The sequence below is a fragment of the Vespa crabro genome, chromosome 1 (assembly GCF_910589235.1).
Source record: "Vespa crabro chromosome 1, iyVesCrab1.2, whole genome shotgun sequence".
Lineage (NCBI taxonomy): Eukaryota > Metazoa > Arthropoda > Insecta > Hymenoptera > Vespidae > Vespa > Vespa crabro.
This window is the reverse complement of record NC_060955.1, coordinates 15,738,426-15,764,366: the sequence shown is the minus strand read 5'-3', so window position 1 is coordinate 15,764,366 and position 25,941 is coordinate 15,738,426. Positions and strand designations below refer to the sequence as shown.

General features: G+C 35.1%; 3 protein-coding genes across 6 annotated transcripts; all 3 read right to left on the bottom strand.

The window, feature by feature from the left end:
• Positions 1–12: 12 nt before the first annotated feature.
• On the bottom strand, positions 13–1,706 carry LOC124425769. The gene is made up of 3 exons (XM_046966619.1): positions 868–1,706; positions 245–798; positions 13–152 (listed from the first exon to the last, which is right to left on the bottom strand). The coding sequence occupies exons 1-3, from the start codon at positions 1,559–1,561 to the stop codon at positions 78–80; spliced, it is 1,323 nt and encodes a 440-aa protein (XP_046822575.1). The 5' UTR covers positions 1,562–1,706; the 3' UTR covers positions 13–77.
• Positions 1,707–1,845: 139 nt separating this feature from the next.
• Positions 1,846–15,464, bottom strand: LOC124425752. Of its 4 annotated transcripts, none has more exons than XM_046966584.1 (7): positions 13,797–15,464; positions 11,015–11,158; positions 10,712–10,873; positions 10,363–10,539; positions 9,470–9,730; positions 6,104–6,387; positions 1,846–4,409 (listed from the first exon to the last, which is right to left on the bottom strand). In XM_046966584.1, exons 1-7 carry the CDS (start codon positions 14,074–14,076, stop codon positions 4,242–4,244), a joined length of 1,476 nt encoding a protein of 491 aa, XP_046822540.1. In that variant the 5' UTR covers positions 14,077–15,464; the 3' UTR covers positions 1,846–4,241. The 4 variants fall into 4 exon arrangements, with proteins under 4 accessions (XP_046822540.1, XP_046822533.1, XP_046822549.1 ...); XM_046966577.1 differs by having other exon boundaries at positions 1,846–4,412; positions 13,797–15,277; XM_046966593.1 differs by having other exon boundaries at positions 1,846–4,412; positions 9,587–9,730; positions 13,797–15,274.
• An 834-nt stretch (positions 15,465–16,298) lies between these two features.
• Positions 16,299–25,722, bottom strand: LOC124425474. Its single transcript, XM_046965882.1, has 18 exons — positions 25,509–25,722; positions 25,015–25,096; positions 24,490–24,929; positions 23,778–24,412; positions 23,545–23,653; positions 22,918–23,043; positions 22,751–22,850; positions 21,780–22,679; positions 20,647–21,701; positions 20,303–20,469; positions 20,093–20,226; positions 19,274–19,467; positions 19,012–19,156; positions 18,010–18,930; positions 17,187–17,914; positions 16,749–16,912; positions 16,509–16,661; positions 16,299–16,429 (listed from the first exon to the last, which is right to left on the bottom strand). Exons 1-18 carry the CDS (start codon positions 25,667–25,669, stop codon positions 16,338–16,340), a joined length of 6,306 nt encoding a protein of 2,101 aa, XP_046821838.1. The 5' UTR covers positions 25,670–25,722; the 3' UTR covers positions 16,299–16,337.
• Positions 25,723–25,941: the final 219 nt, after the last annotated feature.

Sequence of the window (25,941 nt, the reverse complement as noted above, 5' to 3'; positions counted from 1 at the left end):
CGACTCGTCCTTATTTTTATTAGGATTACCATTGTTTGAATATTATTTATCATTCTATTGATTCTCATTAATGATATTTATTTGATTTGGACGTTCTCAGGTTGATAGAATTGAACGAGGATTATCAAGTAAGTCGTAATAACACCTATAAACTAGAAAATATGAATTATATTACTACTTGATCAAAGAATATAATGAAATATTAGGATAATTTGTTTATATTGATCGAATCCGATGAACTTACACCAGTCAAGAGAGCGTTATTTATTTCAAAGAAGTCGCAGGCCGTAAAAGAGATTGGTTGTTGCTGAAGTTGATTCGAGAAATCGTTTATTTCATTTCTGACACAGTCACGTTCGATATTTGACCGTAACAGATTTTCCATGCTGAAGTAGTTTAAACCGAATCTACCGATGTCGAGAGAAATTCGTCGACGATCTTCGTGTTGCTGTTGTTGATGCATTTGTAACGAATAATCGTGTTCGTTGCAAATCGCCAGAATGGACAACGGTTTATCGCGATCCTTTTTCTCATGATTTGGAATGATGGAGTGTATTAATACACCTGTCTTCTTGAATTCTCGATTGGTTAGCGTACATACCCAACACATCAGCGCGAATTGTCCTGCATAGATTATCCAAATGATGTTATTTATCAGCATGAAAGTGTAATTATGTTCAACAACACTCATGTAAATTCGAAAGAGCGTCGCAACGACCATCGTGAACGAATTGGCCGAGCAAAGAAGAAGCTGTACACCATGTATGTCATTTATGAGAGTCACCAACTCACAAACACCTACGGAATTAAGTTTCGAGATTAAAATATTGACGATAAAAGGTCTAATTTTTCTATAATCTCATTTACCATTGTGTAATTCTCTTATACGACGAATCTTGAATGCGATTAAGGAGGCAACCAACTTGTTGTCTAGTAGCTCAATCATTCTATTGATCTTTCTAAATCTATTACAGATCACGTAGACGACGGTATCGAAAACGAAACTGTTGATTGCAGACTGAGCGATGGTATAGTACAGAAGGAGGTCGGAAGCGAATATCTCTTCTGGTAAAGTAAAATAGTAATAGAGAGCATGTATTAATAGAGATACTGGTCCCAAAAAAAATGTCAATATGACGGCTAAGATCTGAACCGTCTTAATCGATCGTTCATTCATCGATACCTCTCGTATGATCTTTTTATTTAATTGTTCTATTTTATTCATTAGCAGTGGCCACTTCCCGTAATGGCTGATGCCATGGAAAACGTAATAATAGGATGAGACATAGCACATGACCTTGTTCATATAGTACATGATCTTGTAAATATCACTCTTGAAAATAGTACCAAAAGTGAAAAAATCAATGGCTCCGTATGCGACGATTACTGTGCAGATTCCAAAATGAAGAACGCGAACGATTATTGTAACAAACTTTGGTAATCTTTTCGGACGGGCTACACCAACTCCCAGAAACCAAGAGACATAAATTATCACGCGTAAAGTTTCTTCGGTCATCGATGTCGTTCTTTGTTCAACTTGCTCGCTCATTTCGTCTTCCATTTTGTCTAATGTTTAAAACAAATAAGAGTGAGATCACTTGAATGTCGCGTTTATTTTTCAAGAATACTGGATGGTTTGATACTAAAGCTCGTAGGAACGTTTACAATTTTGAGAGAACGTAAAAATCATGCGTTATGACCTCGTGTAAAATTTAAAAGATGGTGATAAATTTAGTCGAAAGGACTTCATCGTGCCCTTTTAGGGAAATTAAATTTGGTTTCTATGTAGTACTACGCACGAAAGACACGCATTGTTCGTTCGTTACACGCATGTATATGTATGCATATTGGAAAAAACGAGCTTTATTTGCCCAACGACTATATTACAATTTTTATTATACAGTAAACATTTAAAATGAGATAAAACGATAACGTGTTGGTTGTACATCGACCTTTACAAATCATGCGGCAAATCGAGTTAAATTACTTTTGGAGATATGCGGACTGAGATATATTCTTATTTCTCTTTTTGTCATTTAAATATCTTTTTTCTTCCATTAATGAATAATTAGCAGCTCTCGATCGACGACGATCTATCGGGTAATATTACATTTTGCTTTTTTCTTTTTGGTTTTTTTCTCATTTTCTTTTTTTTAATCTTTGTTTTTATAAGTGCAATCGTTGCCAAAGACGCATATATATATAATTTTGTGTGGCTGTTGCTTCTGTTTCCTTTTTTTGCTTTTTCCTTTTTTTTTGGTATTTTTGTTTTTTTAAATGGATTATATGTGAAGATTCGACTTTGCAATTGAAGTGTATGAATTGCGGTCTAAGGATTTTACGAGGGATTCCTCTCCAATGGTATGTATATATATCGCTCTTCTTAGTTTTTTCGTTTATTTTTTTTGTTTACTCTTATAGGGAAAGGCAGCGTGAAATTATTCGAACACGGAACGCGTGGATGTACATTTTGCGACGACCCCGAATTGGTTTCTTTTTCGCAAAATAATTTCCTCGGTTCTACGCGTCGTTCTTTTCTTTTATATTAAATGATTCGAAGAACGAGTAGACTCGCTTTTTACATGCCGACACTGCTTAGACTGATTTATTTGAAACGACGGCAGTTGTGAAGAGACGAAGGACGATCACGATAAAAAAATGATCGGAGAACATATTTTGTTTTAATAAATAATTAGCAATATGTTTGATAAAAAAAGAAAAAAGTAGAAGAGAAAACGAGAGAGAGAGAGAAAGAGAGAGAAAGAAAGAGAGAGAGAGAGAGAGAGAGAGAGAGAGAGAGAGAGAGAGAGAGACAGAAAGACAGATAGAGAGAAATAAAAAGATAATGTGAGATAGAGAGAAATGATAAATTGGTAGAACGATCGTATAGAATTGCGAGTAAATGCGTGACTCTTGATAATTAAGAAATTGGTGTACCGTCAGTTGACATAAACTAATGTAAAAAGAGACCTTCATTTTTATCCTTTTTTATCAAAACAATCTTCTCGATGCGTTTACGTCTCTCGATAAATACTAAATATATAAAATAAAAGTATAAAAATAAAAGGAACTAAATGTTATCAAATATTTTCTAATAACTATTCTCATACTTCAAATCGTTTCGATATAAAGTAATGAGATCGGGAGATTTACTAATAGATCAACTCCTCCTTTTTCATTATACAGAATGAATCATATTGCATTAATTATTCTAATGTGGTGATGAATCATTATCCAGTCGTTTTCAAACAATTAAATATCTAACGATAAGTGATTTTAGAAGACAAGTTTAGTCTCGATTTTTCGAGAAAGAGAGGAAAAGTGCCTTGTCAATCGTCTTTCCATTGACGCAAGATTTTAGAAGAGTACGCAAAATAATATTCAATTTGCATATATTCTTCATCATTACCGTTTGTCCATCAAATACCATTTTTCGTTTGATATGTCGTTTAATTATCGACGAAGAGCTGAAACGTTAACTGATACGACTTACATGGCCCATGTAACCACGATTTACCCATACGGAACAAGTCGATATATTATATATATGTATATGGATATACTGCATATAAATATTGTAAATATGTTACCGATACAATATAAATAAATATATATTATGTAGTATATGAAAGGCATATATATATCTATATTATATCTTTTGTTTCGTGTGGGTTATCTAAGAACACATGAGATCGCTTAATAATCAATCGCGCAAGGATTCCATAAAAATCTTTTTTCTCACAACGAAAACGTACGTCGTTCACAGATTTTATGCATATATAATCTGTTGTTGTTTTCTTCGAAATACTGTTTCTTAGATAATGGTAATTATCATATATCATTAATATTGTAATAATAAGATAGAAAAAAAACAGATTGGTGCCGATGCAAAAACGACAGATATTACTAATCGCGTTCCTTTAAAAGATCTAATCTTTCATAAGACCTTCTTCTTCTTGTTAATTCGGAATAAAACGCTAGTTACTTGAAGTTGCCTTATTGGCATACATTTTTAGTACGAAACTCCATTTTATGACGACGCCCGTTCCGCATTATTGTTAAGCATTATTAATAAGTCGAGCGTTCGTAAATGAAGCTCGACGAACATTGTTTTTTTGTTTTTTTTTTGTTTTTTTTTTAAATTAGTCACGATTTTATTAATTATATTTTCTAATTAGATCGGAAGATGTATCGTTCGATCGTTTCGAAGAATCACGATGACGAAGACTCACAATCTCGATCTATACTTGAAAAATGTCTACGGAGGCGCGCGGCGCTACGTTCGTGTCGAAGATGGATGTTGTCGGGATTGCGACAGATGGAACGTCGACTTTTCTGTTGGTGGCCACTGCTTTCGTCGTTGATAACGCTGTTTTCATCGTCTCTGGTGACTCCGAAGTTGTCGGTACCTGCTGCGATTTAATTATTTAATCATTTTGATCGTTTATATTCGTTGTGGATACTAATGAATATTATTTGTAACTTACAAGGAAATATCTCAATCCGCAAATACGGAAAATTATGAAACTTTGTGCAATATATAAAACATATATAGATATATATTATTCAATTCTTTTTGTTCAAATTCACTCTAACGGGGATAAAATTGACCCCTGACAATTTGGTTATTTTTTTTATTTTATATTGTAACTAGCAAACTGTAAGAGACGGAAAAAAATGTTAAGACAGAAGATATTTCTTTTAATTAGGACTATTATTCGATAAAAGATATATCAATTATTTATATGATTAGAAAAAAGATATAAATAAATACTTCAATAATTTCATTGTTCTAAAATTCATTGTTTTGCGTAAAATTTTAATCAGTAGTTTAAACGATTATGAAACACAACACTACTTTTTTTTAATACAAATACAAGTTTTGTTCTATTGATGAATCGTATTCCTCGATAATCGAAGAAATTTTGGATCCCATTGTATCATATGTATACTGCATGTTTTTCTAAAATTTATTATGACATGGAAACATACATTGAAATAGTAAGATTTTTTATACAGTTGGCTCGTAATCTGTGGCACAAGACAAGCTAGGAAGATTCTATGGTTCAAAATAAGAAAAAAATCAAGAATAACAAAATTACTTTGGGGCATCGTTTTCGAGGAAAATGCATTTAAAAATTAATCGAGTACATATGCACGTAATGACTGATGTTACAATTTTCATTACACATTGTTGCTGTGACTATTTTGTATGATGCTTCTCTCTATGTAAGAGATAGTATATTAATATCTCTACGATACTATATCTCAGATGAAATATCTATATGAAGAATTTCACCACCATGAAGAATAACTCATAATATTCACATTACATATGTGTTTTCAAAGTTATCTAACTGAACTTGAATTGCTTATTAAACTTTGTTTATTAAAAATTGAATTGTTTATTAAAAATGGCACATTAAATTGAATTTCATTATTCCTGCTTCGTGAGAAAATAAAAGAAAAATTCAATAATTATGTTAACAGTAAAAAGTTCTAGTAAAGATAAGTTATATTAAATAGTTCTCTTTTTTCCCTATATTTCCATCTAGTATATTTACCTACTGTGTAATGTGCGGAACAAAAGTATATGAAATAAATTACATTACTTTTGTTTTAGAGGAATACTGTTTGTCACGTACATACGTATGATACAATAGGATCCAGAATTTTTCGATTGTCAAAAAACATCATTCATTGATACAACAAAACTTGTATTTCTATTAAAAGGAAATTACCGATTAAGATATTACATAATAAATGACTTTTACAAAAAATTATTAATATCTTTGTTTAAAACTTTTTTCTTATTATATAAATATATAATTAATAAATCTTTTATAAATAGTTCTCATTAAAAGAAGTAACTTTTGTTTCAAAAATTTTTTCTATTTCTTATAGTTTGCTAGTTACAATATAAAATCGAAAAATAGTTGATTTTCAGAGGTAAATTTTACCTCTTTATAGTCAATTTGTATAGCAAAAAAAATTGGTTTATATATACCTATATATATTTTACATATCCCCAAAGTTCTATAATTTTCTGAATTTTCGTTTTGGGGATCTTCCTTTGTTAGTTGTTTCTAAGATATTTACGTACCTCGTTGTAAAATACTTCTTTACCCTCTTCGACTGATGGTAAAAGTTCGTCCGTAGAATGAGGAGTTCTAGGACTTGGTGTAGGTGCTATTTGTTGTTGCTGTTGTTGCTGCTGTTGCTGTTGTTGTTGTTGCTGCTGTTGTTCACGTTGTTTTTGTAACCTTAACTCCTGGAGAGCCTGTCGTTGCTCTTTTTCATTCCGTTCTTTTTCCAGTCTACGTGCACTATAACTACGAGCCGAGGACGTTGAACTGTGAACCGATGCTAAGCTAGGTCGACGGGAACCTGCCAAAAAGAAGATCTAGTGTTGGTTCGAGAATCGAAGACTTCGAAGTTGTGTCTTTGTTTTATCTAAGATAGTTCTTCTATGACTCCTAGCAGCCGAAAAAGGAAGAAAAAAGAGGATTCTAGCGCATCGGTTTTTGTCTAATGGCACGAATTATATATATATGATGCGTGAATCTAGGATATTTCTGTAAGAATACTAATCAAGCGAAAATAAATATCGCCCGTAAGCCATCATTGTCGTACAGTCAAGCTTTTTACAAGCTTTCGAAGAATGGTGAGAATTATTATCATATATTTATTTTTTCATATCGATATATATGGACCGTCGGACCATCGTTTCGCGTAGTAACTTGGATAGACGGAACAGGTTCGCAGAGACATGTTGGTGTGGATATCGTGTGAATGAAAAGTGGAGCACAAGTGGCGGGGAGAATTTTACCGAGCAAACAGGCAAAAGGCCAAAGCGGAAGCACACATCGTTTATATTTCATATTTGAGTGCTACGCGGAAACTATCGATTTTATATGTAGCTATTAATGTAAAATTTCAAGTCTTACAAAATTATTTAAGTAATCTTCGTGATCTTAATAATGTCTAGCTCGTTTTCTATTACTATTCTCTATTTTTAAATTAATATATTTTCATTTAATGATCTTACGTAAAAAGAAGCGTTTATTTAAAATATTCGAAAAAGGATCTTCGAATACTTAATTCGTCACTGTTTCAATCTAAAATAATATTTTTCTTTACAAATGGACATCATTTTTGCTTTGAGAAAAGGAAATAAATTTTTTTTCCATCATTTTTTCTATCAAAGCGTGACAACATCTTGAGAATCATATGCACGGAAATTGTATTTGAAAAGCAGAACGCAACATCCGTGAAAAATGAAAGTTGAAAATGCATACGTCACTCGATCATTGCTGTTTTTTTCATTTCTAAAGGGCGTATAGGAATTATTAATTGATAGATATAGCGGAAAATAATAAGAGATATAGCGAGATAGATAGAGAGAGAAAGAAAGGAAAAAGAAGGAAAGAATGAGAGGGGGAGAAAGAGAGACAAACAGAAAGACAAATAGACAGAGAGATAAAGCTTCTTCAAAGTCAAACACTTTGTTCCGCACTACATATGTATATGAAACGATAACGAAGCAGTCTCAATGTTCGATCGATAAAATTTCATTGACGTTTCCGACTTTCGAACGTCAAACATTGTCCATCGAAATATAGGAAAAGCAGATTTTTAATGGTACATCGAGAGGAATACTAATAAGTGGAAGATGAAAAATAGAAATACTATTGAAATAGTTTGTCGTAAAATATAGTGAAATGTGATATGAATGGAGTACCAGAAAAGTATTTTTATATCTGTATCTTCAATTACAAATCGTTTTCAATGTTTAAAATAAATTGGTATAATATGGAGAAATTAGAAAAAAATCAGAGAAAAGGAAGAAAAAGGAAGATATAAAAGAGATATAAAAGAGGGATAAAGAAAAATTTCGCGTCACCTGCATTACACGATGCAATGCAAAAGAAATACAAGCAGAAAAAAAATGTCGTACATTATAAGCCAGTTTTGTGAGGTTCATGTTTTGACTGTGAAGAAGATATATTGATATAATAATCTCGCTAGTTCGAGACGCAGAAGATGCGTTAAATGCTACATACGTAAAGCCGACTACTCTAAAAAGACAAAGTCGTGAATGACTTCTCCTTTGTTCGCCGGTTTCTCGGTGAAAATGTTAAACCTTTTGTCCTTCAATTTATTAATATTTTTAATTATAATATAATAATAATTATATTTTTAATTATAATTTAATAATAATATTAATATTTTTGGATTCACTAAACGAATAGGTAAAATGATCATAATTACGTCGAATTTTAAATCTACATAAAAAAAATAACAGCTTGAATTGTATATAGAATTCGTGACCGATAATTTTCATTTTTTTTATTATACCGAGAAACTGGCCGCGAAGCGTTCCATGCGATTTGTAATTATATTAAATGCGTTATGTGTGCAGCGAGCTAGCTAGTGCGTAAAGATTTCGCGTCTCTCTACAAATCTTACCAGAAAACTTTCGTTCGTTAACGAGCAACGAAATCGGCCGCTGCCATCTTGCTATCTCGTAACACACTCGCGAAGCACACATTGTGACGCACACTTTACTTATCGTGTGTGTAAGGTTTAGTGTTTTTTTTATAAATTACTTTTTTATTTATTTATCTATCGTGGATGGATATGTCTGTATTTTGCTGTCGTGTAAACACGATCGAGAGCGATCCATTCGTCTTCTCGTAGCAATATTCCGGATAACTTCCAGCCCTATCATAGTTTTCTTAAGCGATCATCATGTGTGGCTTGTGTGAAAGAGATCGGTTATGTTTCTTTCTTTTCCTATTTTATGTTCTTTTTATATCTTTTTTCTTATTGTTTTTTTAGATAGAAGAACGTTGCGACCGATGGTCCGTCGTGGAAATAACGGACAAAAAGCTGTAAATTTTTTTCTTTCTATTATATACAATATAAGATCGGTCGCTTTTTAGACGTATAACGGAATTAAATAAGCCGCATTCATTTTCTGCTTTAGTTAAAAGGAATATTCATCATGATTTTCTTAAAATAATTTGGAGAAATAAAAAAAAATGAAGATTAAGAAATCTATGCGAACGATCACAGGTCGATCGTTGAGTTTTATAAATTAGAAGATCTAAATCATGTGATTGACTTTTGGCTGACCAGAACTTGAGGAGAGTCGGAAATGTAACTGCCTAGATAAGCAGCGATTTTTCTACGACACACACGTATACATAAAGAAACGATATAGAAGGAGAAATCTCGTTGAGATGCGAAGATTTTTTCAACGCCATTGTAAAAACGGCGTCATCTTCGTTGTCGGTTTCATGAAGCGAGTCACGTTAAAAGACAGAGAGAGAGAGAGAGAGAGAGAGAGAGAGAGAGAGAGAGAGAAAGAGAGAGAGAGAGAGAAAGAGAGAGAGAGAGAGAAAGAGAGAGAGAAAGAGAGAGAGAAAGAGAGAGAGAGAGAGAGAGAGAGTGTGTGATCGTCTACCGAGGCCGTCGGACGATCCCTCAGCTACGTCACTAAGGGTACGTCGGTGCTTGTTTCCGCCTTTGGTCGCCTGCAGGTGACACGATATAAGCAAGATGGCGGCGGCTCGTGCCGCACCTGCTCTCGATGTCGGTACCAGCGGACCGCGACTACCACCGCTGCTAGGCCTCCTGGTGAACGCGCAGCTTAGCGATCCGCCGCCTCCGCTTCTCTGGCTCGAACGCGAAGATGGCCGGCCACCGTGCAGCGTCAGAGGTATACCTAAGGACCGTTGAGAAAGAGAGAGAAACTCTAATACTTTGTCCACCTTCCTTTTTTGTATTTCCTTTTGTTTTGCGATGAACATGACGAGTTCAAGATGATTGCGTATTTTTTTTTACGTTTCTTGAGAAAGTATGAATAAAGAAAATAGATTTTCTATTTTTTCTTCTTGAAAGTTTTTACGTTTTTGTCCTTTTGAGAGTCCCTAATTTAGCGTTTCATAGTCACGCATACGTTCTGGCTCGATATCCAATGTAGGTAATGAGGTGAGACGAGAATAGATGAACTTCGGTACGGCAACCATGCTTGTGATACGATATAGTTCGCTTTTATTGATTTCTTATAGGCTATAAGATGGATGCTTTAATGGAATATGTAAGTATACTCGTGATACGAAATTGGTGCATGCAAATAATATTCAGTTAATGATCGATTATAAATAAAACTCATCGTTCTGAGTTTTGAAATGATGTTAAGGAAATCTCTTATTAGACTACGATAACGAACAATGATGATGACGATGACGATGACAGTGGTGCATGTACGATATAGCTATATGAAATGGCATGCGATTTTCAGGCAAGCGAAGGCAGATCGATGTTTTTCTTCGCGATATATTTTATCTAACTTACCTGTATCACTAGAGAATAGCATAGGTGGTGCATGATTCGCGTTAGCATAATGGCGTGGTCTTGAGTATCTCGCACGGCTGAATAGTTTCAGGACAAAACATATCATGCCCGTGAAAACAGCTATGCCAGATGCTATGCAGAGTAGAGTCGGTATATCTGTAGTTATCAGCACGAGATCTGTCAAATGATGAAAGATTTATGAGAGATCTTTAATGTTTTTTTTCTGATAAACGTCGTCGAAGAGTAAATGTAATTTTAAGACGTTCGATCGTAGACACGACTTTTTAAGAGGCTACGAAATTTTGTGTTTTTCATTTAAAGGATCAGACAGCAAGTTGGCACTGCTTACCTTTGGCGCAGAAGACCTTCTTTGTTGGTCTGGACAAGGTGACTCTGTGATAGCCTTCCTCGCAGTCGCATACCGCATTGTGCTGCACCTGTGTGCATGTCGAGTGTTGATCCGTAAAAATGCAAGTCGCACGGTAAAAACACTGCTCTCCGAGTCTTTTCGCTGAAAGAAGGTGAATTTCTTATTAATGTTTTTTATTTAAGTGAAGCTATAATAATTTATAGCTATACTTAATGTTAAAAAAGCTAAGCGTTCGAAGAAGGAGTTTGGAGAGGTAACGAAATTGTGGAATTCATCGCGTACGTTTGGCACATCCTTTGCTAGGCCCAAGACGAACGGGGTAGAATTTTTCACACTCGCACAAGCCAGTGATGGAATCACAGATCACGTGCTGCAGTTCCGGATTGCACGTAAGTTCGCACGGCGAGCCCAGATACTGGCCCTTCTCTGTAAAAGATACAGAAACGACAGATATTAATCTTTGTACATAGGAGAGTTATTGATCTGGAATTTAATTTTGAAAATTATCAAGGAAGATAGGTTGAGGATGCAGAAGAGAAGCATAGCATCGAGTCGTCTGCAAGTTGTAAATTAACAGAAGGATAATTGGAGCGTTCGATAATGAATTCCTTGGCAGTCCCATCTCTTTCTGTGGTAAACCGAGATATTCCTGCATTTCGGTTTTGGTGTCAGCGTGTCTATGTACGTATGCGCATATGTATATTGCACAGTCTTTGCTGAACTTTGCCATTTGCCAAGGACCGTAAGCTAGTGTGCACATATTCTAAACGATTAAACGACCAGTAGAATAAGTCCGTGTATAAACCGACCAATATGGAACTTGCCCAGCGGTCATTCAAAATTTTCGTTCTTAAATTTTACTAGCTTGTCAGTAACGATATAACCTAATCGAGGGAATACACCGAGGAATTTCGTTGCTCTTTCTCCGATTGTAATTGGACATAAATCGGAGAGTTATTAAAGCATATTGCGAGATTTGTTTATATCTTTGAGCGGGCATTTTGCCAGCTCACTTACATTCGTTTTGCCATATCCCGTACAACTATATATTGTTATTACGTATATTAGTCGTTGTAGTCTGCGTAACAACGGATAACTTTATTGGCACGCTTCCACAGAATAATATTATGTTAATAGGATGCATTCGTTCGTAATTAAAGGTTCTTGACCAAATCCTTACTTCTGTGACGCAATGGATTATTAATATTTCATGAATTATCATCAATTTATTTTCTCTATCGAAAAATTTCTACCAAATTAATTTACTCTATCGAAAAGTTCTTTAACTGGGACGCTCGATAAATTGATGAGAATCTTAAAGTCTAAATACTAAATGAACATTTTTGTAATTTGTAAACATGTCATTTTATACAGTTGAACAATTTGCGTCTTTCTAATCGTAACATATTTCGAGTGTAATGTCGAAAGAAAAGAATATGTGGAGTCGTTCTTTTTAGCCTCTTTAATTCTCTCTTTTTTAGAAAATAGTGGAAATACAATATTTAAAACTATAAACGCGTCGAATTAAAGGCAATTGTGATCCTTCACACGCTTCTACATGTGGAGCTTGAGCGCTTGCAGCATCTATTAAAATCAATACCGGTGGCGTGCTTGGCGCGAAAATCAAGAAGAGCATTCCTTTCTTGGTACTGAAACTAACGCAAGCGCAAATCCATGTGCAAACTGCGCACTGCAACGTCGTTACTTTTTTCGACTCCGCTTCAATTATCGGAGTATTATATAACTTTGCATTCGTTTTCATTATGATTCTAAATAAAATTCATTTGATAAATCTGATAAATTTTCCGTAAATTTTTAAAACATTTTTAATAGTCTTATTAAACTGTTGAAAATATTAATCATATTTTAACATATGAAATATCGCTTAATAACATATGATTTACTAATTAAATTTGTAGAAAGAAGTCGATGAAACATTCACGAAAGAGAAACAGTTTATGTGAGTCGTTTGCGTGAGTCGAGAACATGATTGGGGGATTATTTGAAGTGGCTTAGCTTCAAATTCGTAAAACATTGCCTCGCGAATTGGGTAGAGAATGAATGTTTATCGAATGAATGTTCTCGAGAAAAGTAGCACGATTTTTATAGAGCAGGCGCAAAAAAGGCAATGAAGATATACCTTCAGGTACATCATTCGCTCAATCTTTTTTGTTCCTGTAGAAATGAAATAAAGTTTAAGAGATAGGAGGGGACTTTATTGATCGTAAGGATACCGATAGCCTTCTATCGTTTCGGTTTGTCGTACTTTTAATTAAAATTTCAAGGCAAATAAACGATCGATGTTAGATTTCATCGTTGTTAATGGAAGATAGGATGACATAATGTGCCTTTAGTCACGTCTTTGAGAACTAATCGTCTGTAAAATAAAATAAAAAATCAAAGATCGAAGATCCTATCGATTTTCCAATGCTTTATATGTTACACTTGTTTATTTTTTAACTATGAAAAGGTACGATCGTAAAATTTTATTTATAAGTCCAAAATCTATAATCGTTCAGGTAGGATTGTCATCGAAGAATATCTTTATGTTTCCTATGAAGCAAAAGATTTCATTTTCTTTCATTTTACATTTTTTTCTGACGTTATTTTTTCTGAACGTGAATACATGTAGCAAAAGCTAATAACATGGAAGACATCAGAGATTATTTCCGTTTGTTGTCAAATTTTTAAAAAGGACCTTTGTAGAAAGTTATTCTTTTCCTATAACTTATCGAGGTCATCGTTGATGGTAGTTGAGTGTGCTACTTTGTCACTTCAACCGATGGGCGTATCGAAAATAATGATAAAAGAGGAAAAGACTGAAGACTCGGGATCGAGGAAAGGAATGACCTTTGCTGATAAGAACAGCTCACCTGGAACATAATTGATTCCAGCTCGAGGCGGAAAGAATGAAAGAAACGGATGAAGAAAGGAAGAAAGGAAAGAACACTGAAAGCAGTTTTCAATACTTTAGGATTACAGTAAAAAGGTTAAGAGAAAATTGAGAAAAATTTTAGATGAATTTAAGGGTAAATAAATGGGAAAGGCGTAGGTGATTACTCACCTGCAGTAATATTCGCCTCAAAGTAGTCGTCCAGGTCGTCGAGTATCTCGCCGTCGTCGTAGACGGCGACGTGGTCGTCGAGGTAGCTCGATGATTCGTGCACGTCATCACCTCCCACCTGCCGTCGAGAGATTCGAGGACGATTCCCCGAGGAAGAACGATCGGCAATAGTGGTGGTGATTAGATTCGAGATCAGGAAGACGATGCTGCAGCCGAACAGGAGCCAGGAACGACAGGAGAAGCGGGTTGGAAATCTCAGGGCGGAGGGAAATGCGCTCATCGCCCCCGCGGCGCGAGTCAACCCCCGAAACCGAGCACCGCTGGCGCATCGACATCCTTTCCCTTCGCCCGTCCCCTCCCCCACTTCTTCCTCTTCCTCTTCCTCTTCTTGCTTCTGCTACGAGCCACCCTCGCCCTCTATCCCGAGACCGGCACCTTATGTCGTCGGCTGAGGGAGTGCGCGAGCTCCTCCCTGCTCCTCCTTCTCCTCCTTTCTCCCGACTCACTTTATGCCTTCTTTTTCTTCTTCTTCCTTTTTATCTTCTTCTTTTTCGATTTTTTTTGTACTCTTATCCTTCCTTCCGTCGTCACGTTGCGTCGTCGGAGTAACTTTTCCTAAACGTAGGTGCAGTTTTATTGTTTTTCGGGAATAAAACGCGATCTGAACGCAGACGTTACCACGCTGCTCCAGCAGCGAGTACACTCTGATCGAAGAGAAACCGCTCGAAACTGCTAGTTGCGTCTTCTCCCGCATTGCAACCCCACCGACACGGCCCTTGGCTCCCGTTTAACGCCGCTCACCGTCCGTCACCCGCCGACCACCGACCGTTGCCTGCAGCTGCGCGATCTGCTCGATGCTCTTTGTTGCTTCGCATTGCGATCAGGAAGGCTTGTTTGTTCGCTCGCTTACTCGTTTACTTATAATATTCAGCACTCTTCGGATGGAGATGACAGACGATAAATGATCGATCAGAGGTCTCGGAGAAAGTATATTGATGCGGGTTTTCACAAATATAGTTTTCTGCGATATTCTTTATATGCGTAACTAATTTTTATGTCTTTAGTATTGCATGTGTAAAACTCGTAGTTGCAGCCATGCATTTATAGTCTTGTACTGATCATTTTTTCGAATTTGCATATACACTTAAATTCAGAGAAAAATATTGTATAATCCAATAAAAATTCATGTAGGACATGTTATTGAATTGTTTTCTCTATCTTCACTTATTTTGCAAGCTTATCGAGTGCTTTCTTATAAATGATTATAGCTCCAATCGTTAACTATAAATTTTCTCCATTAACATAAGTTACGACTTTCTCTCTTTCACTAGGCTATAGAAAATTTTAATAAGTTAAAATGTCGGCTAATTATTATTGTATAAAATTATACCATATTTAAATTCTATTGAAAAAGTGACGATTTCGACGAATAAACGTTCTGTGTTCTAAACGCCGATACTGACCATTGTTTCTGGAAGAGACATTATTGAACTAGAATAAATTCGTCGCATTGAAAGATAAAAAAGTACACGAGCAATGATTTTTCTCTTTCTTGATCGTTTCTTTTTACGATCTACGGCGTAACGTGCGAATATGAAATATATAGAAATAATGGAAAATTATTTGATCGTTTTAATATTGTAGCTAATAAGGGAGGATCTCCAACCCGGAAATTTAGAAAATTATAGAGCTTTAGGGATATGTAATATATATGTATATATATAACCCAATTTCTTTTTATTATACAAGTTCACTCTAAACTTCATCCTTAGAAATTCGGCTATTTTTCGATTTTATGTTGCAATTAGCAAACTATAAGAAATAGAAAATAAATTTTGAAATAAAAGTTACTTCTTCTAATAAGAACTATCATTCTAAAAAAGATTTATCAATTATTTATATAATTAGAAAAAAGTTATAAATAAAGATATTAATAATTTGTTGTAAATGTTGTAAAAGATATCTTAATCAGTAGTTTAAATAATTATAAAATAGCATAATAATTTTTGTATTTATATTAAAAAAAATATTATTTTGTTCCATAATTATTTAAACAATTGATTAAGATTCTATGTAAAACAATGAATTTTAGAAAAAATTATTAATATATTAATTTTTTTCTAACCATATAAATAATTGATATATCTTTTATCAAATAATAGTCCAAATTAAAAAAAATAACTTCTGTCTTAAAATTTTTTCTATCTCTTACAGTTTGCTAGTTACAATATAAAATGAAAAAATCATCGAATTTTCAAGTGTCTATTTTATTTCCTTGGAATGGATTTGAACAGTATAAAAAATTGAATAATGGATATCTATATATGTTCTATATATTGTTCAAAGTTTCATAATTTTCTAAATTTCCGAATTGTAGATTGTAAACATAATAATAACATATATAATGTATATTTATAGGTTTATACATATAGATATGTATATGTGTACATACGTGTAATAAACAATCTATAAAATTACCATAATATTTTCAGTTATGTTGATATAGGATTTTTGTTGATGCCCGAGAAGACTTCTAATTTCTTACACATGCCATTGTTCGATTAGATAATCTTCGTCTCTAATTATCAGAGTATCATTATCATATATCAATGAATTAGTTTGCTCGTTCGGTACTAAAGAAAATAGAATTTCATTATATAAAAAGAGCTAATTATTAAATATTAAAATAAATATTAAAATTTTTAGAATTACATAAATTCGTTGGTTGTTTTCGACATTTGCGAATAACATATCCACCTATAGCTGCAGCTAGTGTGATCGCTATTGTGATTGCTATGAGCAATTCCGTTATACCAAAAGAGCTTTTTAGTGTATTATTATGTGGTCTCCTGTAGCATGGCAACTCTGGAAACGCAAGATAACTCGATTAGTTTTGTATTTTCACTTTGTGTTGTAATACAAATTGCTAATTGCTAGCTGTAGGCACCGTACCTATACTAAGGAAACAAGCAACTGTTGGTATTGTAAGTGATTCATTCGAATGTACGACGAAACACAATGTCGCATTGTCAAGGGAGTTGGAACATTGATAACAAAGTGCCGCGTTATCGTAGCTTTTCGTCAATGTGCTGTTCGTCTCATTTATGATTGTAAGCCTATTAAACGGTTTGCATTATCGATATAACATATTTATATTATCGTTTATAAAATATATTGGACAAAATACTGTTTTATTCTTTCATAATATTCTATTAATTTTCATTAACAAATTCTTTTTAGTGGCGTTTTAAAGAAATGTTCGATAATTCGTAGCAATTAAACGATTAAAACTTAATATTTGTCTTAGGACAAATATTTTCTGTTCTTTTTATAAGGAATATAAAAAAGGTTTATTGTATTTAAAAAAATGCATGTTCTTGTGATACTTACGAAGAGAGGAGAGTCGAGTTGAGAGTTGTTTCGTAAACGCAGAGGCTGGCTACGTCACAATTTATACCGATCCATCCAAAAAAACAAGAGCAAGAGTTTTGTCCATCGAAGCAAGTACCATGTTCACTGCAGTTTTGAGAACACATCAAGGTACAAGCGGAAATATTGTTGTTTTTTATTTCGAAATAACCTTCGTTACATCGACAAGTATTCGGTGCAATGCGTGTTCCATTTGGACAAGAATTTTCGCAAAGTGGCTCGCAAAGCGTTTCGTTTCGTAGAAGGAAGCCCTCGTAACAAGTACAAACGTTTGGTTTGGTGCAAGTGCCATTGATACAAGAAGAATGGCAAATCGCATCGACACATCGACTCTCCTCGTTTTTTTTATATCCCTCGTCGCAGGTGCAAACATTTGGAGTCTCACACGTACCATGCTCACAGTTTATATCGCAAAAAAGTTGACAAATGTATTTACCTTGTATATTCGTGTTATGATACGTATTGTTGCATATACAATTATCAGATGCGTTGCAATTGCCATTCAGATCACAGACTTTTTTACAAATTGATGTACAAGGATAATTATGTACGTTGTCTGGTATCACTTGTACCCAAATTTTATCATATCCTTCTTCACAGATGCAAACATCAGGAAGGGTACATTTGCCCTTCACGCAATCTTTCTTACATATCGGAACGCAAGTAGTGCCATTTTTGTTATTCGATACCTGTCGTGAAGATCGAGATGGTTAGATTTATTTTGTTATGGTCTATGATAAAAAACTATTTATTTTCTTAAATTTTCCCGAATAAGATATTCTACCGCATTAATGTTGTTCGTTGTATCATTTTTCCCAACGAAACGATATCCTTCATGACAAGTGCAGCTATCAGGTGCGGTGCATTCAGCATTAAAACCACAAGGAGAGGTGCAAAAGGGTTTACAGATTGTCTTTGTTTCATCGTCTTCATCGAAGATGAATCCTTCGTTGCATTTGCAAATGTTCGGAGCAATGCAAGTTCCATTGAGACATTCAGGATCGCAATGTGGTTCACAGACATGCACGGAAACGTTCGAAAATTTGTAGCCAACAACGCAACTGCAGATGTCAGGTGCTATACAAACACCCATTACACACGATTGACTGCAGATTGGCTTGCAGTTACTTTCGTTGATTGGCTCATATCCGATGTTGCATGTGCAAACGTTGGGAGCTGTACATGTTCCGAAGAGACAATTGTGTTCGCATTTTGGAATACAATTGAATGAATCGTTGACATCGAGTTCGTAATCGTCGTAGCAGCTGCAGATGTTCGGTTCGATGCATTTGCCGTTGATACATTCACGCTCACAAATTGGATCGCACATTTCTGATTCGTTTGATTTCTTATATCCAACATGACAAGCACAAGTATTCGGTTCAGAGCAATAACTGTTATTAGGATCGCACTTGTCTTCGCAATTGGGACGACAAGTGTAGCCATCAGAATCTATGAAGTAATCCGGAGGGCAAACACAAACTTCGGGTTGAACGCATTCTCCATTCCAACAACCATTCGAACAAATTGGTTTACAAATATGTTTCTGCTCTGTCGATATGGAGTATCCTGGAAAACACTCGCATACGTTTGGAGCTTCACATAATCCGTTCTTACAGTCTGGAAAGCAATCCGGAACGCATTTATTTGATATCTCTTTGTATCCCTTGCAGCATTTTTCTTTTGTGTGATATGTCGGATAATACTGGAAACGACAAATCAATCACCATGCTGATTGGTGTAATTTTATGAGAATTGATTCATACGAACACGACACGATACTCACTTCAATTTTATAATTAATGCGATGTCTTTCTTGTTTGTAAATTCCCAGTACACGGTGCCAGTATGTCTCATAATAAGGAACGTTATGGAATTGCATCTTTCTATCGTTAAAATCGATCAAATTTGATTTAGAAATTAAGCTCAAACTAAAGATGATTAAATAGGTTAATGATATTTCTTTCAAAAGAATCACTCACTGGGCACTGGTTGTTCATCGATGCAATCATCTAAGGTTGATAAAGATCTATGCACGTCTTACTTACGTTATGATTTCCGAACAAATTGACTGGTCGTTCATGTCTTTCCAAGGAAATAGAGTCGATATTTTGGGCAGGTCGACCATCAAATAAACGATGATATATAAGGATGCGATATTAAATCTCATGTTAATGAAAGATATACTTGGTATTATAGTGAAACAATGTTTGTCTGGTAGCCAGAGAATATTTTCCTGACTTTAAATATCGTTCATTTTATCTTGCTTCGTTTCTTTGTGAAATCATTCAGTGTTATCCAAATGCGACAGGATGCTTTCAATTATCGTTTCTCGGAAATTCTTCATATAGTAGAAAATAAATCACCGGAAGCAGACTATCTTGGGTTTTATTCTTTATATTATTCTTTTTCATTATTTGATGAAATTTTTAATGTTTTTATACTGTTAAGTGTTTACTTTAATTTCGTTTATGTATATAATAAAAATGTATTGCATGATGTACGATCCATTATCATTTAACATAGCTTATTTATTTATTTTAATGATTTTATAATTTCAGGTATAACATTCATATAAAAATGACACAATTATGCGAACAATATATCTTGCGTAAATTCACGAAAGAATTTCTATTTTTTCTCTCCTTCTATTTCAATGCATCTTTGATGGCACTATTATTAAAGGTTAGTGTTATCTTTGGAAAACATATTCTTTGATATTTTAAATCTAGGACGACTTATCTGTAATAAGAATATGTATTAATAAATTGATATAAGTACTCTGTACAAATTATTCAGTTTAAATATTAATTTTACTAATTAAATTTACTATTTCATATTTCTTAAAATAAAAAAATTATTTACTTATTCTTTTGCTTTTTAAATTTATAACAAGCAATACCAATCGAAGTGATTATAATTAAAATGGCTACTCCCCCAACGGCGACGCTAACTTTTATAACTTCTCTTATGGGACTGTGCGTTATGTAACACATTGAATCTTGAAAATAGAAGAAATGTGTGACATTTAAAATTCCTTTTGGCTCATTAAACCAATTTAATTTTTTGTCATATACCTGCGTTGACGAGACATACGGCTGAGTAATTTTGTTTCCTGAAGATATTGTATTGAAATTCGAAACAAATTGTCTGATTATTGACTTCGTTCAAGCATTGCTGACAGGTTGGGTAGGTTTCACTCATTAATATCTTTGGATAATTTTGTTCTTTTATGATTGATAACCTATAGAGAAGTGATAAAAAAAATATAATTTGTAAGTCTTGAGTTGAGATTAAACTTTAATGTTTCATTACAAAATACGTTTAAAGATAAAAGCTCAGTAGATATGTTGTACATTTTATTCTATTCAAGCTTGAAGTAAACCTTGGAATAAAAGGAAAAGACAAAGACAGTACTCACGTTTTATATGCTTTGTATTCCTCTAAAATGTCGACTATACAAAAAGTCGGCTCTTCGCAGGCGGTTCCATTCCATCCGAAAAAGCAATCGCAGTTACCTTGCTCATCAAGACAAATGCCATTCTTGTTACAAGCATTTTTGCAGGCGTTAACACATATTGAATCGCTATCATTGCCGTTCTTTATAAAACCGTCGTAACAATGACAATCGTTCGGCGCCACGCAATTGCCATTAGTACAATTATTTTTGCAATATGGTTCGCAAGTTATACTTTCCTCCGTTAATACGTAGCCTTCATCACAACTGCAAACTTCTGGTTCTGTACAGGTTCCATTACCGCAATCAACTGAGCAATAGGCCACGCATGAGCCGTTTTTGTTGTTAATGTAGCCTATTTCACAGCTACAGGTGTTAGGCGAAGAGCAGATACCATTTTTACAGTCGAATTCGCAGATCGGCTCGCAATTCATAGAATTGTTATCATAGTATGGATGATAACCTTCTTTGCAAAGACATCGTCCTGGGATTTCACAAATGCTGTTAGGAGGGCAAGCAGGCTGACAGTTCGGTTCGCACTTAGACGAATTCTTTTTGTTTGTTGTTAAAACATAATTTTCATCGCAAGTGCATACGTTAGGTGCCGTGCAGCTACTATGCGACCAACAAGAAGGTTCGCAGATTGGTTTACAAATATTGGACTCGATAGAGTTCAATTTTTCGTAGCCTATATTGCAACTGCATTCATCTGGAGTACTGCAAAATCCGTTAATACATTCTTCATTACAAATCGGCTCACAAGTGTAAGTTAGATTATTATTCTCTATATTATCTATCGTTAACTTGTATCCATCATTGCAGATACATTCGTTAGGTGCCTTGCAATAGCTATGTAATGAACAAGTGGGATTACAGACTGGTATGCAAATGTTGTTTATGTCGGAATGTTCATATCCTAACGAGCAATTACAGTAATTTGGTGCCGTACAAAATCCATTAACACATACATTTTCACAGATAGGTTTGCATATCGATTCTTCATCAAAGTAAATAGCTTCCTAAGAAAAGAGAAGAAGATAATAGATAAAAATATTTTTCCATCGGTAACCATTTATCGGTATAGTAGTTTGTCTTACGGTGTTATCGGCGAGCGAATATCCCGCATGGCAGGTGCAAGTATTAGGTGCGGTACATTCTCCATTTGGTTCGCATGGACTATTACAATGAGGTATACAAATGTGCAAACTTGTCTCATCGCCTGTCACTTGAAATCCTTCATGACATTCACAAACGTTAGGATGTTTGCAAAAGCCATTAATACATGCCTTTGGACAGATCGGCTCGCACACGTTCATCGAATCGTTAAGAAAGCCATAACCCTCATGGCACATGCAAGTTTCAGGTGCGATACAGATACCCATATGACAAGACTTACTACAGATTGGCTTGCAATAGCCTTTCTCATTCAAAGAATAACCTTGATTGCAGGTACAAATTCCTGGTGCGGTGCAAATGCCATCTACGCAGTTGTCGCATACTGGTTTGCATGTGAACTTATCGTAAAGATCTATAGAGTATCCCTGATTGCAAGTGCAGGTATCAGGTGCCGTGCAGTTACCATTTACGCACGGTATGCTACATATAGGCACGCAGATCGTGTAACCGATTTTTTTTTTATTTTGGTATCCTTCGCGACATGTACAGACATCTGGCTCCGAACAGTATGCAGTTTTCAAATCACAGTTTGGATTGCAAATAGGTTCGCAAGTAAATTTGTCTGACTTCATCCGATAACCAGGATTGCATGTACAAACGTCGGGTGCCGTACAATGACCATGCACGCAGGGATGTTTGCAAACGGCCACGCAAACTGGGTTGTGAGAGTTTATTAATTGGTATCCCTCGTGACAGGAGCAAATGTTAGGTCTCACGCAATCACCGTGACCACAATCATGGAAGCATATGGGTACGCATTTCTCGTTCTGTTGCTTGTACATGTCACAGCATATTTTTTCTGTTTTCCATGCCCAGTAATACTGAGAAATGGTAATTTATTTATTTCATGATCATCCGATCATCTAGAAAACATTAATGAGAGTTCTCTTACCTCAGTTCTATAGTTCCATCGATACTTTATTCTATAAAAGATTCCCCAATTTTTTTCTCGATAACTTTCCCGGTATGGAACACTTTCCGATTTTCTATAACTGCAATGGAAATATGACCGATGCGACGTTATCCCCGATGAAATCTGGCAATAAAAGTTTGTTTTACCTGACGAGTTTAGTGCAGTATCCTTGATTGTTAAGTTCAGAATTTTCTACAGAATATTCGATTTCCATGATGAATATACAAAGAAGGAAGAAAAATAACGAATTCATGGTATATTTTGATCTTTTTCTTATTTAATATAATATTGACTTGTTATTTGTTTTTATGATTTTATTGTGTATCGTACAAAAGACTATTGGAGAGTGACACGTTGTGACTTTTCCTCTACTCATCAGGCATCATATCTCCTACTATCGGTAACAAGCAGGATGTTACATGTCAGTTGTTATCACGGTTATTTTAAACTATTCCAAAGATCCTTGAATACATCATAACCTCTTTTTTAAACCGAATAGAAATTTAAAATGAGATTACGATCGATGTCACGCATACACATTTGGAAAATTACATATACAAATCACAATTGTAAAAACGGAGATGGGATTACGATCGATAAGATCTTTTGCATTGACCAGAGGGTATAAGATTCATTAGTTAGAATATTATATTCTTGATAATAATCTCTCCAAGCTGACTCGACTCTGTTCGGTAGAATTGTTTGGATAATAGCAACGTCATAATTTCGTAAGCTAAGCTTAATTTTAAATTAATAGCGTTTCCGATACCTACTGGCTGCTAGGTAAAGGTTCCTTGGAGGATTTTGGAACGGTGTAGGATGCGTATGCACATGTATGAGAAATAATCGATAGATTTCCTTCGATACGATTTGAATTGACCACTTTGTAAATAATATTTCTAATTTTTTAGATATAATAAAAGGAAAGAAACTATTTAATTTAATTAATTTAACTTTGAATAATTTTCTGTTCATTTCTTCCTTCCTACTTCAGGCAAAGGAGCCTAATAACTCGGTATACATCTTTGTCTGCCTTTGACACCGAGATCTTTTTTGTAGCCGGGATTGCAGATACAATGATTTGGTGACGTGCAGACTCCGTTGGAGCAACCACCAATGCAAACGGGCACGCATCTTGTTCGCGTCAGATCATTCTGTTCGAATGTGTAACCGTGTCTGCAGGTGCACTGATTGAAACCAGTGCATTCGCCATTCAGACAAGGTAAATCGCAAATAGGCTCGTATTGGTTACCGGTTGGTTGACCGACCGGTCGTCCGTGTGGTGATTGATTAACCGGTTGTCCATAGGTTGGTTGACCAACTGGTTGTCCATAAAGTGGTTGATCCGGTTTTCCATAGGGTGGTTGATCTGATCGTTTATCCAGTAGACATCGACCCGTGTCTGGTTCTGATTTAAATCCTGGTTCGCATTGACAACGATTGTAACCAATACAAATGCCGTGGTCACCGCAACCGTATCTACATTGATTCGACACGGGATCTGGCGAACATCCACCATTTGAGTTACGTACGTAACCTTGGATGCAGTTGCAAATACCGGGTGAGATACATTGACCACCGTTGCAGTTATTCTGGCAATAAGGAATGCAAGATTCTCGTTCATTCGGTGGATTCGTATACCTAAAAAGAGGTTAGGCATGGGCTTGTAGTAAGAATCTAGATAAAAATTATAAGAAAAAAGCCATAAGAAAGCTTACCCTTCATAACAAGTACAAATACCGGGTGCGGTACATTCGCCATGGGGACAGCCACCCTCGCAGACAGGAACACATTCCTGAAGATTGTTTAATACGTAACCAGACTTGCATCTGCAAACGCGTGGTGCGATGCAGTCACCGTTTCTGCAACCACCGGGACAGATCGGCCTGCATTCACCATTCACTTCGTCATATCCCAATTTACACGCGCAAACGTTCGGCGAAAAACAATAAGCATCTTTTTGACATGGCTGCAGACAAACAGGCATACAGACTCCATTTTCAGGAAACCAGCCGGATTTGCAAGTGCATTGATTTGGCCCTGTGCATTCGCCACCGAAACAACCTTGCTCGCAATGAAAATCGCAGTTGCCATTCGTAATGTTACGCTTGTAACCCTCGCAGCAGTCCAAGATCGTTATGAATCCATGACTATGAGCCTGATTTTACAGAAAAGAACAAAGAAGTTCTTTCTTCAGTTTCAGTTTTAGTACGAACATCACAAATGAAAACGAAAATACTCACATAATCCTGATTGTCCTGTGGCAAAGGGATTGTATTGTAAGGTACTCCGCTAGTAGTATTATAAGCCAATGCATGATTGTATCTAAACATGAATAGTGTTTTTGGAACGCATATAATATAAATATTCTCGCGGTCAGAGATCGCCTAACATTCTCTCGATAAGTAAATGAGAAATGCGCGAAGGAGTACGCATCATGCAACCTTGATCTCGATTCGTATTTTTTGCGAATATTTTATTGGCAAACATTCTACTTTATTTTTTTTTGATTAACATTTATTCAGTATCTTATAAAATTTCGAAAGAGTTGTATTCTTAGATTTTTTAAATCACATTATACGATATACTTACATAGACACATAGTATCATAATGTTTATTTGAAAGATATATTCAATATAAAAATATGCATTACATGGTTTACGAGTGAAATATTAAGGAAAGAATAGAAAATCAAAGATCTTCGTTCTCGAAAAGAGTTACAAATGTTTCACTTACGGTACTGTTTTGTAGCAAAGCACATTATTGTTGTTCCCACCGTACTGATTAGCGCTCGTTGGATAGCGAGGACGATGGCCACCTTTGACGCCGTCGACTGCCCAGGTGCCAGCAACTACGAGAGATGCGAATAAAATCGTACCGATCAGAAATCGCGTCATGTTGAATAAAATGCGATCTGAATAAGACTGAGATTTACATACGTCTTTCGTGTTTTCGATTGCTCTGCTAACGCAATCTATTCGATAAGAACAATATACAGAGGTCATCATTTTTCACATCTTTAGCAAGAAATTGTATAAGATGTTTCTAAAATAATGTCATCAAATTTATTGGCTTAATCTAATAATACAAGGCTTTGTACTCGGTATTATTCATTATATTGTAGATACGTCCCAAATTATTTCTTATATATGCAACTGAATACTTAGGA

What these genes read in the sequence shown, in the direction of transcription:
- LOC124425769 (XM_046966619.1), bottom strand. Translation starts at nt 1,561, where the DNA reads ATGGAAGACGAAATGAGCGAGCAAGTTGAACAAAGAACGACATCGATG. An exon ending in TATAAGAGAATTACACAATG is followed by an intron (nt 799 to 867) that starts GTAAATGAGATT and finishes TTAATTCCGTAG; the next exon opens with GTGTTTGTGAGTTGGTGACT. An exon ending in ATAACGCTCTCTTGACTGGT is followed by an intron (nt 153 to 244) that starts GTAAGTTCATCG and finishes CATATTTTCTAG; the next exon opens with TTTATAGGTGTTATTACGAC.
- LOC124425474 (XM_046965882.1), bottom strand. Translation starts at nt 25,669, where the DNA reads ATGACGCGATTTCTGATCGGTACGATTTTATTCGCATCTCTCGTAGTT. An exon ending in ATTTGTACTTGTTATGAAGG is followed by an intron (nt 24,413 to 24,489) that starts GTAAGCTTTCTT and finishes ACCTCTTTTTAG; the next exon opens with GTATACGAATCCACCGAATG. An exon ending in CGTATGTCTCGTCAACGCAG is followed by an intron (nt 20,227 to 20,302) that starts GTATATGACAAA and finishes TCTATTTTCAAG; the next exon opens with ATTCAATGTGTTACATAACG.
- LOC124425752 (XM_046966577.1), bottom strand. Translation starts at nt 14,076, where the DNA reads ATGAGCGCATTTCCCTCCGCCCTGAGATTTCCAACCCGCTTCTCCTGT. An exon ending in GGGATCGTCCGACGGCCTCG is followed by an intron (nt 6,388 to 9,469) that starts GTAGACGATCAC and finishes TCTTTTTGGCAG; the next exon opens with GTTCCCGTCGACCTAGCTTA. An exon ending in AAGAAGTATTTTACAACGAG is followed by an intron (nt 4,413 to 6,103) that starts GTACGTAAATAT and finishes ATTAAATCGCAG; the next exon opens with CAGGTACCGACAACTTCGGA.